This window comes from Canis lupus, chromosome 1 (assembly GCF_003254725.2).
Source record: "Canis lupus dingo isolate Sandy chromosome 1, ASM325472v2, whole genome shotgun sequence".
Classification (NCBI taxonomy): Eukaryota; Metazoa; Chordata; class Mammalia; order Carnivora; family Canidae; genus Canis; species Canis lupus.
In genome coordinates this window covers 55,900,493-55,915,905 of record NC_064243.1, presented here as the reverse complement: position 1 = coordinate 55,915,905, position 15,413 = coordinate 55,900,493, and the positions used below count along the sequence as shown (strand labels likewise).

At 47.3% G+C, this 15,413-nt stretch overlaps 1 protein-coding gene across 3 annotated transcripts in view; it reads right to left on the bottom strand.

Annotated features, from left to right (window-relative positions):
* SMOC2 (SPARC related modular calcium binding 2) overlaps positions 1-15,413 on the bottom strand; it is a 160,621-nt gene that overhangs the window by 70,828 nt on the left and 74,380 nt on the right. For all 3 annotated transcript variants that reach the window (XM_025422792.3, XM_025422790.3, XM_025422791.3), the window contains exon 7: positions 15,027-15,101. In XM_025422792.3, the coding sequence (XP_025278577.1) occupies positions 15,027-15,101 (75 nt within the window). The remainder of the gene's footprint in view (positions 1-15,026; positions 15,102-15,413) is intronic.

Here is a 15,413-nt window from a genome sequence, read left to right as displayed (position 1 = left end):
CGCAGAAATTGTGTCTTCAACAGCTCACACAACAAGGGCAGGAGTGGGAGCACAAGAGCATTTGGAAAAAAGTCCCCACTGGCAGAAGTGGCCCAATGCCTTTTGTAGTTCCATAAAATATGTGACTTTTTTTTTCTTAGTTTATATGAACTGTACTTGGCTAGTTTTCACAAAAATGGGGAAGGGGTAATCATCAATTGAAAATAGCGATTTTATACGAAATATTTGTGGTGGCAAAAGCAAAAGGTAAATTTGGGAGAAATTCTCTCTCTTTTTTTTATGCTACATATATTTTATCACATTAAAGAAAAAAAAAGAATATTTCCCCTCCCAAACTTTCCCTCCCCCAAATTATAAGTCTATATACCATTGAATTTTTTTTCATATATAAAAATAGGTCTCTGGTTCATTCTAGATTTACTATGCAGAGTAAATGTCCTAAACGTGCAATCTTTAACTCAATAAATGGATCATTTTAGTTAAAAAAATTAAAAAAAAAGGAAGAGGAAGTAAAGAGCATTGAAAACAGGACCGTAAACTGGACAACTGAAGCAAGACCCAGCCACAGCCATGACTGATGTCGGTGTTTTGCATTGTCCTTCTAGAAGGCAGATGTCCTTGGACAGGGAGGAAGCGGCCGAGTGCTGTCTGTGCAGCCTCAGCGGAACTGGCAGAGGAGTGCCGTGTGGGGAGCGTGGAGAGGGGCTAGGCTCGAGGTCACAGTGGCTAACGGGGCAGGAGGGACATTCTCGGGGGACACAGATGATGCCTATGTCTGAGAGGTCCCCTCCAAAAGAGACTGCTCCTCCTTCTCTTACTCTTAAATTTGCCCCAAACAAAAATTGTAGTGAAAGGCCACAAAAGCCATGTGAAGATGGGCTCCCACAGGGGACCCAGGCCAGGACAGAGGGCCAGTACTCGTGGGACCCTCTGGAGGAAATTCTCAATTTTGTCTTCATCTAAAATTTGAGAGCCTGGAATCAATGTCACTGTCGCGGAAGAGGAATCTTGTACCGAGGTGCACGAGGGGCTACCAGCGTGGCTTTTGTGAGAATTGCTCTTCTTTATCCACCACAAATTCATTCCTATTGTAAAGGAACTTCTTAATAGGAAGATACTAAATATCTACGGCGGCCACAGAAAGAAGGATGGAGAAGCGTGGCTGAGACAGGGACACGTTCCAGGGGTGGACTTACCTCCACGCTGAGCCTTTTTACTGATAGGTTTTGCTTTTCATGCAAAATGTCCAAATCCAAGTCTCACTAAGATCATTCTATTCTGTATGTGTTGGATTCAACTGTGTATCCCTCAAATTCATACGTTAAAGCCCCAACTGTTCCGCAATGTGACTATATTTATAGATAGGGTTTTTAATACAATCACCTTTCAAGGAGGTTTTGATTGAGTACAGGAAGCCATGAGGGTGGGGCCCTGCGGTGACCTGGCCAGCATCCTCACAGAAGAGGAAGGGACCCCAGGAATGTCATCCACAGAGGAGAAGCCACATGAGCTCAAGAGGGAAGGTGGCTGTCTGCACCCCAGGAGGAAAGCCTCGTGGAGAGCCCACTCTGCTGCACCTGGTGTCGGACTCCCAACCTCCAGGAAGGAGAGAAATAAATCCCTGGTGTTCAAGCCGCTGGTCTGTGGGGTTTTGTCATGACAGACCTACCAGATGAACACACCGTGTAAACATTCTATGGTTGAACAAGCCCAAGGAAACTCTCTCTACGAAGGTGAGCTGCACGAAGGCTGAGCATAGGGAAGTGTATTTACTGAGGGCAGGTTGACGATCAAATGTGGAAGAGCAGGTTAAATGTGAATTTAGGGTAAGTCTATACCATGCAGAATTTATGTTTTTTTTTTCTTTTATAACATTTCCTCTTATTCTTCCCTTATTCGGAGGTCCTGTTGATGTAACTCCTAACCAGATTCACTTGCTCTTTTTTTTTTTTAAAGATGAAGGGAGGGAATCATCCAGTGGGATTAACCTCTAGGTTCAGATTAATCTTACATAAATGGGAGATGTGAGAGCACACCGGTGCTCTGGTGAGACCTGCTGCTCCTATGAGACCCGCTGCCCTGCCATTTGGATGTGGGGCATCCACATGGAGCTCCAAAGGGGGCTGTAGCTTGCTCTCTTCACTGGACGGGGCTCAGCTTCCACAGCTGCTTGCATGCAGGACCAAAGCATGACCAATGAACGAAAGACAGGTGAAGTGGACTTCATCAAAAATAAAAGCCCTTGTGATTCAAAGGAGCCCACTGAGAAAATGAGTCACAAAACCATATAAAATATATGCAAATCATGTATCTGATAAGAAACTTAAATCCAGAATGCATAGAGAAGTCGAACAACTCAGATAAAGTGGCAAATGACCAAATTTTCAAAATGCCCACAGGATTTGAATACACGTTTCTCCAAGGAAGATATGCAAGTGGCCAACAGGCACATGTGAAGGGTGTACCATTAGTTATTGTGGAAATGTGAGCCAAAACTATAATAGTACAAGACATCATACATAGTCACACGGCTATAACTGTTTAAAAAAAATAGAAAGTAACAAGTGTTGAAGAGGACGAGGAGAAGCTGGAACCCTCGTGCGTTGCTGATGAAGGTCCAAACAGTGCACTTACTTTGGCAGTTCCCAAAAATGTTAAACACAGAGTCACCATGTGACCAAGCAATTCTACCCTTAGCAAGGTAAGAGAAGGGAAGACGATGTCCACACAACAAGTGTACACAAAAGTTCAGAGAACCATTGTTCATTTGCCACAAACTGGAAACAACCCAATGTCCATCAGCTGATGAAGGGATACATAATGTGGACCATCACACCATAGAACATTCCGGCATGAACAGGGATGCTGCAAAGACACCTGCTAGAGCACAGATGCCCCTCATAAACAGCAAGCTGAGTGAAAGAAGCCAGTCCCAAGAGACTACACTCTGCTTGGGGTACACAGAATGAATGACATCTGCAGGGACAGAGGTGGATTCGTGTCACCTGGGGCTAGCGGCTAGCAAAGGGGAACGGGGTTTGGGGTTTATTTGGAATGATGAAAATGTTCTAAATTAGATGGTGGTGATAGTTGCACAACTCATGGACCATACCAAAAGCTTCAAGTGTGTGAGCTTTACCAGACCCCACAGAGCTGCTGAAAGAAGCGCACGGCATGGAGCGTGGATGTGTGTGGGTGAGTGAGAAGGTACAGGAGGGTGGCCGGAGGTCCCAGATAGGCGTCTCGCCATATGAGGTGATGGGGGAGCCTGGACAGAGGAGGAGCTTGTATTTTTAAAGGTCAGTGTCAAGAAAGCAGCATGTGGACAAGACTCAAGTAGACAGGTGTTTGAGGAGGCACAGAGACCACAGAGTCCACTGTGGTGACCCAGGTGCCGTAAGCTCCTGGCTTGAGGAGAACAGCAGCTACTGCTGGACACGGTTCAGGTGCAGGATGCACAGGCTTGCCTGCCCACCTGGACATGAGACATCAAGGAGACTGTGCGTCCAGGGCAGCTTCGTGTTGTTTGGCCTTGGCCTGATATGCAGGTGCCTTCAAAACATTTAATGTTTTGTTTTGCATAAATGAGTAATCATGAGAAATTAAAATGTCCAAAACCTTGTTGATGATAGTTAACGTGTTTATAGTGAGAGTTAAATTTTAATGTTAAAAAAAAATCACCAGAGATTAAAGAGCAAACTTATCTTGATGAGAAGAGTGATGTATAGAATCGCTGAACCAGGTGCTGATCCATCTGAGCTAACGTAACCCTATGTGTTAACAACACTGGAATTAGAATTAAAAACTTAGTTAAAAAAAACCCTGAAAATCTGAAAAATCAAAATGCTGCTTACTATGTAGCTTTGGAAGCCTCACTCCAGTCATTCCAGAATTCCAATCCAGGATCAATAAACAAGATGCAAAGTTAATAAGTTTGTAAGCAGGTGATGTGAGACCGTGCTGCCCTCGGGAGCCAGAAGGGCTGATAGGTGGGACTTCATGCTGCCCTTCCCAAGGAGCGTGCATCGGACTGGGGAGACGGCCGTTTTTAGCAAAGGCATTCCCAAAAATGTTAAACACATAAATATTTATGTATATAGAACATGACTCCACCTCCACACATAGGCACACATATGCATGTGTGTGTACAGCTACGTGAATGCTACAAAATTAAAACCATGACCTCATCCATGACCAGGACCTAACGCATGTGGTGAGGTTATAATCATATTTGCTTTCTTCCTAAAGATGATATCCCAAGCTCCGTGAGCACCTGCTCAACAGAGATCACCAGCTGTCCCAGCAACGCCGGGCAAAGCACCACAGCAGAGCGAGCAGCTACAGTCCCAGTGTCCCTTCAGGCAGGGTGGCCCTGTGACTGAGTCCCCTGCAACCTGGCTGGGGCTGAGGAGGGAGCAGTCACCTCCTCCAAGGGCCCTCCTCTCCTCAAACTGACACCATGTGAATGAGGAGCAAGACTTGTAGATAGAAGGTGCCTGGTCTCTGCAGGACCACCAGGTCAGCCCGTGCTCCCCAGGGCTCCTCACCTGAACACACAGCAGACTTCTGACATCCAGGTGCATTGCTTCCAGCACGCCTACCTTCCCACCTGATAAATCCAGGTGTGTAATTCAGAAACACACCCCTGGGGGTCAGCAGACCCAGTAAATGGAAGCATTAAGCCAGTCACCAGGATTCGTGGTGTAGGTGAATTTTTGCACTTTTTGTGTGCCTAAAAAGGGAAAAAAATGTCTCCTAGGCCTCAAGTGAGGACTGCCTGAAAATCATTCCTCCCGTCAGAGGTGCAACAAGACTGCCGTCAGGGGGCAAGGTAGTCAGTACAAAATGACACGTGTTTTACTCTTCCAGTTACTTAAGAACTTCCAGAAAATACAATCAAATCTTATTTGTTAGTACACAGAGCCTGCATATTACTTACATGTTCTGTGTTTTGATGCAGATATTTTATTTAATATGTAATATTAATATGATATCTTTTTTTAGATGACTTCTTGGTCTGCTTTTTCATTCAAAATATGGTTGCCAGATGCATTCTGGCTTTAATCACTAGTGGGATTTTCAAAAAATATGGTGAGACACATCCATGCTGGTATTTATCTGAGACACAAATGTAGGATGCAGGCATATTAAAGGAAAAGATAATAAAGATGAGCAAAGGTAAGAAAGTAGGTTGCATCAGTTAAAAACATAAAGATTTTTTTTTTAGAGAAAAATAATGACTCAGCATGTGTTTGGTTGTACATGGACACTTGCACATGTACATATCACTCCCGGGGAGTGATTCAAATTCCTTAGCAAGTGGATTAACATTTCTTAAACTGGCCACAAAGTCACTCAGGTCATTGTAATTATAGTCATGCATCATGCTTGGATAAAAGTCATGCATCAATCAGCAGTTTATAAGGGTATCTCACCAATTTTATGAACTTTGTCCCATTTGGAAGGAAGACGTGCTGGTAGCTGGCAAAACCCTATAGGACTCACCCAACACAAATAATCGCCCACAGTGAGGGAGGGAGAAGCCGCCGACAAGATAAGAGGCACTCAGATGAGGGCAGCTGTGGACAGACTGCCCCCTCGGCTCTCCCTGTGGGCGGGCGAAGGCAGGAATTCTAATCTCGTTCAATGGAGTCATTTCCAAGAAGACCCTCCATTGTTCAGAGCCCAGTCGATTCTGATTTAGTCTTTAATCTAAGTGACGGGGAGACCATAGAAACAGGATCACAGCGATGTGTGTTCTGTTAGGTGTCTACTCCTGAGCATGAAAGGCAAGGAGAGACGTCTCCTTCAAGTTCATGCCTCAAACACATCAGTATCCAAGACAACCCATGCACTTCACTGCAACCGGCAAACCTTTTCTCGGGGTATCTGTTACGTGGCCTTAGGATTTCTAGCACCTGAATTCACAATGTGGTTCTCTAGAAACTTGAACACACACACACACACAGGAGCCTCAAGGAGCTTCCTCCTGCTATCTGTCAAGTCTGAGACTCACCTGAGGGGTGAACCCCTGGGGACTGGCTGACACGGCTGGCCCTAGCTGGCCGGCGGGGCTTTCACACCCACGGTCTGACTCCCACCTGGTCGGTCTCAGCGCTGTACTTGAGATTCTGATGTGCAGAGAGAGATGAGCTCAGGAGGGTCACGCCGAGGGAACCCCAAACCAGCCCCAGCGACCTCCCATCCTCAGTCGTCACAGAGGCCATGGGAGGTTCTCGGGAGCAGCAGAGACGCTGATGGAGGAAAGGCCACCGCTAACTCACAGCCACCCATGAAGGGACTATCACACCCACAGCTGCTCTGTTTGCGGTGATCCCACACACAACGTGTGTACACGGCACGGGCCCCGCAGCTCCTCCACGGCACGTGGTGCACCAGCCTCTCCAGGAATCCCCTCCCCATCTGGTGTGTCCCTTTGCAATAGCCACATAAATGGTGAGAAGGTGCAGCTCGGCTTTCAGTCTCCAGAGTGGAGACGCAGACACCTCACACCCGGGGCCCGTCCAGGGGCCTGACTCCTGCTTCTTCCCGGTGCTCCCTCCCATCACGCCACTTCTGCGGCCAGCCCCTCCCCAGAGCCCAGGCCTGCACCTGGTCAGGAGCACAGCAGAGGCAGCACAGCCAGGCACCCTGGTCTGCTCTGAAGAACAGAGACAGCTTCCAGAGAATCAGACAAAGCCATTCCTTGGCGAGCCCACTGGCTTTGGAAACCCGACACCCCTGTCCTATCAGCAATGCTGCGGTAGGAAATCTGGGACCCCAGATCCTGGCTAAATTCAAGCCTCTGCCACTTAGAGATTTTGAAAATGTGCTTCCCCAGGAGACAAGAATTAGACTCTATTACCTATTAAAACACGTAGCACTTCGCCGGATGCATGATAAGCTTTCTGTAAATTACAGCAATGGTTCTATTTAATACCAGACCTCATCAGCTCAACGGTGAAGTAGATGCGCTTCTTTACGTGGTGAGAACAGAAGCATGGGTGAACACTGGGCCAGTGTGTGTTCTCAACCAGCTCGGGGGTCATGTGCTTGCGCTTGTGACTATTTCCTGTACTCACACAAATGTCGCCTCCCGACTCTTTAACCACAGTTTGGATACTGAAAGCTAAGAATTGCACATGATTGAAATGAAAACTCCTCTTCACCATTAGAAAAGTCCAATCAATTCAGTTATGCACACTTTTGGGTAGATGAATTTTTTTAAAAAAGATTGTATTTATTTATTCATGAGAGACACAGAGATAGAGGCAGAGACACAGGCAGAGGGAGAAGCAGGCTCCATCCAGGGAGCCTGATGCGGGACTCGATCCCAGGACTGTGCACGGGATCACGCCCTGAGCCAAAGGCAGGCACTTAACCACTGAGCCACCCAGGCGTCCCAATATTTTTTAAATACTATACTTCTACAGTCCACATTTAAAAGAAGGTACTGGATGTATTTTCATACTTTAAATCTCTGCAAATAACTAAGATTTTATCACTTAAGTATCTAGTGGGTATTCTCGATGTCATTGCAATCCTACATTTGAAAAACAGAATAAAAAGGAAACTGGGGTAACAAATACTTTAAAACTTAGGAACGAAGAAAGAAAACATAATGGGTATGACTTTTCCCGAGGGAGTGCAATTTACCATGATTTAAAGCAGAATCAAAAGATAATTATCTTCTGGCACTAATTTTAATATGTGCAATAAAACAGAAATTATCGGCTCTGAAGAAAGCAGAAGAATGTTTCCACCAAGGGGGTCCCATAAAACTGCGGAACATCCTGGGCATCACGGACATCCCCAGGATATAAAACAGAGCTGTTTTTAAGAGCTCAGGGAGGAAGAAACATTTTTCTCCTGAGCAGGAGGAGGACACGGCCCCACGTCTCCGCCAGCGCACATGCACAACTGGAAAAGACCAGTGAGACCAGAGGCTTCTCAGGGCCGGGCCAGCCTGGCCCCAGGCTGCTCTCCCTGGGATCCTCGAAGGGCCATCTCCTCCACCTGGCATTCGGCTGTCAGAAGAGCCACAGGCAGAGAGAGGAGACACACTGAGTTGCCAACTTCAGATGTAAAGCAGCCACAGGACGCCAACCCTCCCTCCGAGCTGCTGGGAGAACCTGCCGGCACCCCAACGGCCACCACCTACGGCCATGGCCACTCAGATCAACCCCCAGGGTTAGCGCCCTGGGTCAGCACCCCACCCTGCAGTCAGCAGGGGCGTCCCACAGGGGGCAAGCGGGGTGCTGTGACCCAGGCCAGGGAAAGCCGTGTGTGGCAGAGCGGGGAGCTCAGCCGTCCAGGATCCGCATGATGCTCAGGGCTCCAGGAGCTGGCTGCTCCCATGCTCAAGGCCATGGAGTCTCCCACAGACAGAGAAGTCACACGGCGCTCCTCAATCCACCAGCAGCCCCAGGTCGTTAAAGGCGGTGGCCGGAGAGGTCAGCGTGTGAGCCACAACACAGAGAAAACACTGCTTCCCTTCCCCCAGAGCAGGGCAGTGGGCACAGCCCTGATTCTGGACCCACACCCTCCAACAGACACCCCCTCAGGGCGTGACTCACCTGAGTCCTACGTGGCTCGCAGGTACCGTGTCTCACACTGGGGACAAGTCATGTCCACACGGGGGACAGGCTTCACTGGAACAGGGGCCCTGGCAAACAGCTGCAGGGTTCCCTCGGTCGTCCCCGACTGCCCCCCGCGCCCCTGCGCCCACCCTTGACATCTGGGGCTCCCCGGATGAGCCCATTGAACTTTGGAGGGCAGCCTGCTTCACTAGGTGTCACTGATTTAAACGTTCATCTACAAAATGCCGTCTCAGGAATATCTAGCGCGTGGCCAGGCAGCTGGCCTCCACGTCGGTCAGATGAGGTCCTCCTGCATTCTCACAGAAGTTGCTGGGCCCGGGGGATTGGGAGGTTTGGGGCTGGGCTCTGTGGTCAGGCCCTGGTCACAGGGGCAGGCCCGGGGGTCGCATGGAGGCAGCTGGTGGGGCCTCTATCGGCAGGAATTCTGTCCTGAGACGCTGGCATGATGGGCCCCCAGGGACCTCACCTCCTTGTGCGCCACAGAGGGGATCCGGGCAGTCGTGGCAGGGGAGTGCGAGCTTTCAGGCCCATGCATCCTCCTGGCAGCCCCCAGCTCAGGAACGCTGGACGGGACGACCCTGGTGGGTACAGAGCCCGGGCTGTTCCTGATGCATTTAACGGTTCCCGGCGCATGATTCTTTTCTCTTCACCTGGGAGAACCATTAGCCCCTTGGTCTCGCGTCCCCCTGGCCATGATTACAAGTCCCCTGGAGGCGGGACCGTCACCAAGGCAGGAGATGCCAGAGGTCTGAAGGCAGAGGCTTTGCAGGCAGTGCAGAGGGCAGGAGCTGGGCAGGAGGGCTGGCGCCGGGCCGAGCCTGCGTCATCGCGGTGCACACAGCTCCCTGCACCAAGACCCCTCTGCTTTCCTAGGGCCTCGGCATTTGCTTAGCTCCCACTGACCATGCAGAAAACACGTCCAGGGGAGACGCTGCTCAAGTCCAGCCAAGAGGCTGACTCAAGGCAGAGGTCCCGGTGGGCTGACACCAGAACCCAGCTGTGGGCCCTGATGACAGGACGCAGAAGAGAAGCAGGCATTATGGTCTCCCAGCTGACAGGACACCGTCGGGGTGACCGGCTGCACCCCAGCTCACAGCTACGGTGCAGGTGCAGACAGCTCGGCAGCCTGAGCACACAGAGCTCACCGGCCAGCAGAACCAGATTGCTCCAGGACAGCCTGTGCTCCGGGGTCCTCCGGGGTCCTGGCTCTTACTCTGATCCTCAGGGACAGGAGGGGGCGTCCTCTCTCCCCGAGGCTCAGTGAGTGCAACCTGCACCCCGGACTGGGGCCCCCAGACTCCCCCAGACCCTGCCCTCCTCCCAGAGGCTGACGGCTAGGGCCCAGCAGGATGCTGTCTGCCCTCTGCCATGTAGCTGCACATTCAGGGGGTCCTCCCCTCATCTCAGCTCCCAGACACTTTGCGTGACCATACTCTGGCATCTCTGGGCCCCTAACACTCCAGAAACAGATGCCACTTCACTGCCTGTAGATGCCCTTGGCCCCCTGCGTGTCTTGCCAGCCTCACGTCCCCCTCACCCCTTTCTGCTTCACTGGGAAACTCTTGGTGCAGACCCGGGCATCATCAGGCCCGCAGCGATGCCTGGGTGGCTCCTGCTGGAAGAGGGACTCTCCAGAGCGATGTCAGGATCTACAGCACCCAGGGCAGAGGATACAACCCTCTTGGTTTTCAGTTAAAAACCACCTGCCACCCCTAAGCAGCCCCTCCTGGGGAGAGCATCCCCAGGTGACAGGCCTTCCTCGAGTCCAGGCCAGGACCCCAGCCCCACTGGCCTGTCCTGAGGGCCAAGCAGGATGGGCAGGAAGGCACATGAGGGGCTCCACACACGGCAAGTCAGGACATGCCGCTTCCCCGCTGCTGTCATTGCTGCTCACAGGACGGAAGGACCTGCCCGTGGCCTTCAGAGGATGTTTGCTGACTCTCCCCAAACCTCCAGTACGTCACATTCATTCCATCCGGGAGTCAGAAGGGCATCGCTCAGATGTCACGGAGCCAAATATGACATCAGGAGGAAGGTGGTCATGGTCGTTCACTCCTAGCTCAATCATAGCCACTGTCGGAGCTGATAGAGAGGAGCCTTTGATGGCACGCCACTTCTTCTTGGCATGAAAATCTTAATTATGTCGGTAAAAATATTTTCAGAAAAAGAGCTGAAGTAAATATCTAAAATTAACCCCGATATTAAAGCGAGAAAGACAGTCTATGCAGGCTGAAAGAGGATGGTGACAGTCACCCGTGTCCCCCAGACCATGTCTGTACTGAAAGGGGTCCCGTGTGTGCATGTGCGGCTCCCACAGCCAGGCTGCGGGCTGCTGAGGACAACCGGGCCTCATTACCCAGGCTGTTCCACTTTCTGCAGTCCGGGTGTCGGAGGCTAACAGGCAGGTCCGTGAATCTGCTCAGATGCAAAGGAAGTTTTGAATTATTGTTAAGAATTACAAGGATCCCAGACCCGCAACTCAACAAGACAGAAGAGCAATCATGAGTCAATCACGTGGTAAGATCAGGAGGTCTGGGAGGCAGAGGTGGCCCTGGGCGGGCAGCCCCGCGTGTCCCTAGAGGTGTGAGGATGGAGGGGACCAGAAGCACGGTGTCCAAGGCAAGTCAGAATCCTGAGGTGCAGCCATGGCCAGGATGGACCCCCTTGTCTCCCAGTCCATGCATCAGTACAGACCTGGGCTCACCTCAGCCTCATGGGGCTGTCATCCTCTCATCACAGCTTGCAGATTACCAGAATGTTCCAAGTGAAGACATCAATGTCCACGTAACGTGGCTTCCTCTTAATGAACAGCATATTTAAGAACATACCTATCCATCTGTGCTGCCCTGAAGTCTGTTTCCTCGATTGTTGCGTGAAATGGGTTGAATGAGGTAGCCTCTGCGGCTTCCTCAGTTGTGAGATTCCATAATTCCACTAACGCCTCCCCACTGTGCAAGGAGATCCCAAAGCTCAGCTGCCCCATGAAACATGCTCCAAAAGCTGAAGAAATCAGAGCAATGACACAAGTCTCTCCATTTCCCTGAGATTCAGAATTCTGTTTTTCCTTTGCTTTGATTTGTAAAAGGAGGGACTGGGCTTTGGGCACCGACAGGCCCAGCTCAAAGCCGCATGATTTGCAGCATCCAAATCGCCCCAGTTACTCTCTTCCTGGAATTTCGATTCTGTCCTCATCCATGCCCCATATTGCAAACAACAGCATTCCCTAGTGTGAGAGCGTTCCTTGTTCAGAAGCCTTCTCTTTCTCCTTTTACATTCCACAAATGCATTTTACATAATTCAAAAACCATGTGTCACAAAACCTCCTCTCTGGTAAAATTTCAAGATCAACTTTTATATCTCGTTCAATAGAAATAAAACAACATAATAAATGATTTGGGAAAGTAGTTGACACTCTCAATTTTATATTGAGAGGGAAGATTAACTAATACATTCTTAATTAAAACAGAATTTTAGTTTTATTCATTAATGTATAAGGATTCACCTAACAGGAGCGATGCTCTTCTTGCTAAATGAATCACTAAGAGACTCTTACATTTATATTAATATTGAATTTCAATTAATAAAAGTGCAGCAGTCAAGCTGTACTTAATTCTCTTTTCTAGTTATTTATCTGTTTGCTTTATTGTTGTTGTTTGCTTCATTTATCTTGTTTCAGGGAAAAAGGTAATGTTACCTCAGAGAGCCAATGAAACGTAGGAGCACAACTCTTTACTAATTTAATAAGTACTTACTGAGTCCCTACAATGTGTGAATTATCATAGAAAGCAGTGCTATATTTTCCTTTGCAGGAATGGTTCCTGCAATGAACTCCTCACTGAATCCCCCCACACATCCTGACTGCAGGCACACGGCACACACATTACGCACGGCAGTCATTGTCTATGTATCTAGTAGCATCAGTAATCTTACATTATTTTAGCACAAACTCACAAGGCAAAACTAGAGGGACTTTTAATTGATAAAGAAACGTCAGAGCAAAAGAAAAATGCATTCCCAGTCTGGCCTCTTGCATTAAAGAACATGAAAAAGTAAGAAAAGACAGCAAATTTTTTTTAAAAATACAGAATAGTAAATCACAAATTATTTGTGCTTTGTTAAACAAATATGCCTATTTCTACAAAAGAAGATCATTAGTAAAAGGATCTTTTAAAAATAAAAATTAGGGGCACCTGAGTGGCTCAGTGAGTTAAGCATCTGACTCTTACTTTTGGCTCAGGTCATGCTCTCCAGGGTCCTGGGATGGAGCCCTGCATGTGGCTCCATGCTGGACGTGGAGTCTGCTTGAGATTCTCACTCCCTCTTTCTCTGTCCTGCCCTACTCACTCTTAAAATTTAAAAATTTAAACATTAAATTAAAATAATTAAAATCAAATACAAATTAAGCTCATTTTATATTTGAAATTTCAATGACAACAGTAGTTGTTATGCAAACCTTATGGTTGTTTGATGTTCCATTGTTACACATAATCAATTAAATATTATTCTAATACTGTAAAATACCAATTTGATCTTTCTTCAGATCCTCAAGAGAGAATTCAGTAATTTCCTGTTCCATGTCCATAAATCAACTGAATGTCGTTTTTGTGTTCTGCTCATTTAGGCTGATTTAAATCAAATCCTAGTATAGGGTGCGTTAGGTAAACTGGTGTTTCCTGAAAAGCATTTTCAGTCCCACTGAATGGTGGAAGCCATCCCTGTTGCTGTAGGTTACGTAGACTATCAGGTCACAGAAGGCCTGAAAATCTGGTAACAGTCCATAATGAGAGAAACACAGAAATGCACTTATTCTATGAGCTTACACGCAACTCCATCAAGACCTGAATTCATTTCCTCTGACAAGTCAAACTGCTTTATAGAAACATACACCTTTCCAAGGATATTGTTCAGAATAATTATACATGTTCCCCAAGTGAAGCTTAGGTCTGGCCCCATTGCTTCCCCCATGAGAAGCTTTCAAGGCCCACTGAAAACACCACGCTGAGTTCATTTCCCACATACTAATCATATGCTACACAGGCAGAGCTAATGAGGTAACTCTGGGAAATAGGGTGACAAGATTGAACAAAACTAACTCCCCATTTCTAAAGTTCATAAGAGAAGTGTGCACATTAATATCTTTATGCAAAAGGAAAACCTTTTTCCAGCCATTTCTGAGAAAAAAAATTTCAAATTCTATAAATATGTTTTAGATTTCCCTGCCATAAGTACACATGTATCCGATAGTCAGACCTCTAGATTTTTCACTTTCTCATCTCAGCCCGCTGAGAGCTGCAGCCAGGAAGGATGAGGGTCACGTCCTGGGCTGTAACAGTGTGAGCTGAGCATGAAGATATGAGGCTGGAGGCTGTGATGGGGATATCCCGGGCAGAAACCACACAAGAAGGACCCATTAGATCTGCTCCATCCCAACCCTCTGACTGTGCCTTCATGACTCCCTCCTCATGTTGGGTTGTGTATCTATGACCATTCCTACAACAAAGAGTCTGTCCTGGGGCTTCTAGGGGGCTGCAAAATAGCAGGACTCTGGGATTTCCTTCAGAAGTCCTTGATGGGGTATACATCAGGGCGCAGGTATGGGAAAGAACCAAACTATTCTTAGTATCCTGAACCTTTTGTCTTTTGGGTATGTTTGTTTGTTTGTTTGTTTGTTTGTTTGTTTTAGACATGGGCATTCAAACACATTTGAGAGGAATACATGTAACCACAGGTAGCAGAGCTGTGATTCTAAGACTGCTTTGTGAACCTTTATGATGTTTTCACCAGACGCCAATCACAGAACATTCTCAGTATTACTGAGTCTGTGGTCCCTCAGCAGCTGAATACTTTAAACCTGGAAGGACACATTCTTTCAGTAAGTATTCATTTGAAAAAATCATTTGAAAAGGCCAGAGGAAGCAAACATGCAATCAGCTAAGCACAAAGATCACAGAACGAGTCCCCTTTCACGAAACCAGCAAAAGTCGTGAACCCTATAGGAGGCAACCCTTCACCTCTCCAAATGTCAAAACAGTCAGCTTTAACATGTAAAAGGCTGTCAAACAGTCTTTTGTAGCAAAGGCAATTCACATAGTTTTGAGGATTTTGAACTAAATCAGCCAAGTGTTTGGACATCTCTGAAATTAGGTCAAAAACAAATACTTGTTATCAAGTACTTCTATTCTTATACCTGAAGCTAAAGTTTGCTTGACATTTTCAGAGAACCCTTTTAAAGAACTTAGAAAATTTAATAAAAACAGCAAAATCCCAACTACATTTTGGTAGTCAAGTCGCAAGAATTATTTGCATGATGCATCGAAAACTGAGGAAAAAGATGGACTACACATGCTTAACTTCCAGAAAACAAAACCACTTCCTACATCTACCAAAGCTCTCTTCACAAAGTAGTAACATTGAGCCCCTTTTTACCTGAATTCTTATTGGTTTTGTTCTGCCGACTTTTAACTTGTTCGGTCCAAAGCGTGGGGTAACGTGATGCAATATCTAATAAGCCAAAACAAAATCAGAATTATTTTTGATGCATCATGAAAGCACAGTCTCTCAACTCAAGATCTCAGTAGGCAGCCTGAAAGCCAAAAAGTCAGTGTGCTAAATAAATACATACTGCGTGTTTTTAAAGAAATCATTACAGTGATCAAGTATGTGAGATAAAAGGAAAGAATAATTATATTTTTTAAAGTTTAGCATATGCTTTTTTTCTTTCTTTCTTCAGTGTAGATAAAAGTTATATGGGTCCAGACACTCTCCACTTAAAGCAAGACAGACGCACACCCCCGTGCGGGAAGGATGAGTATT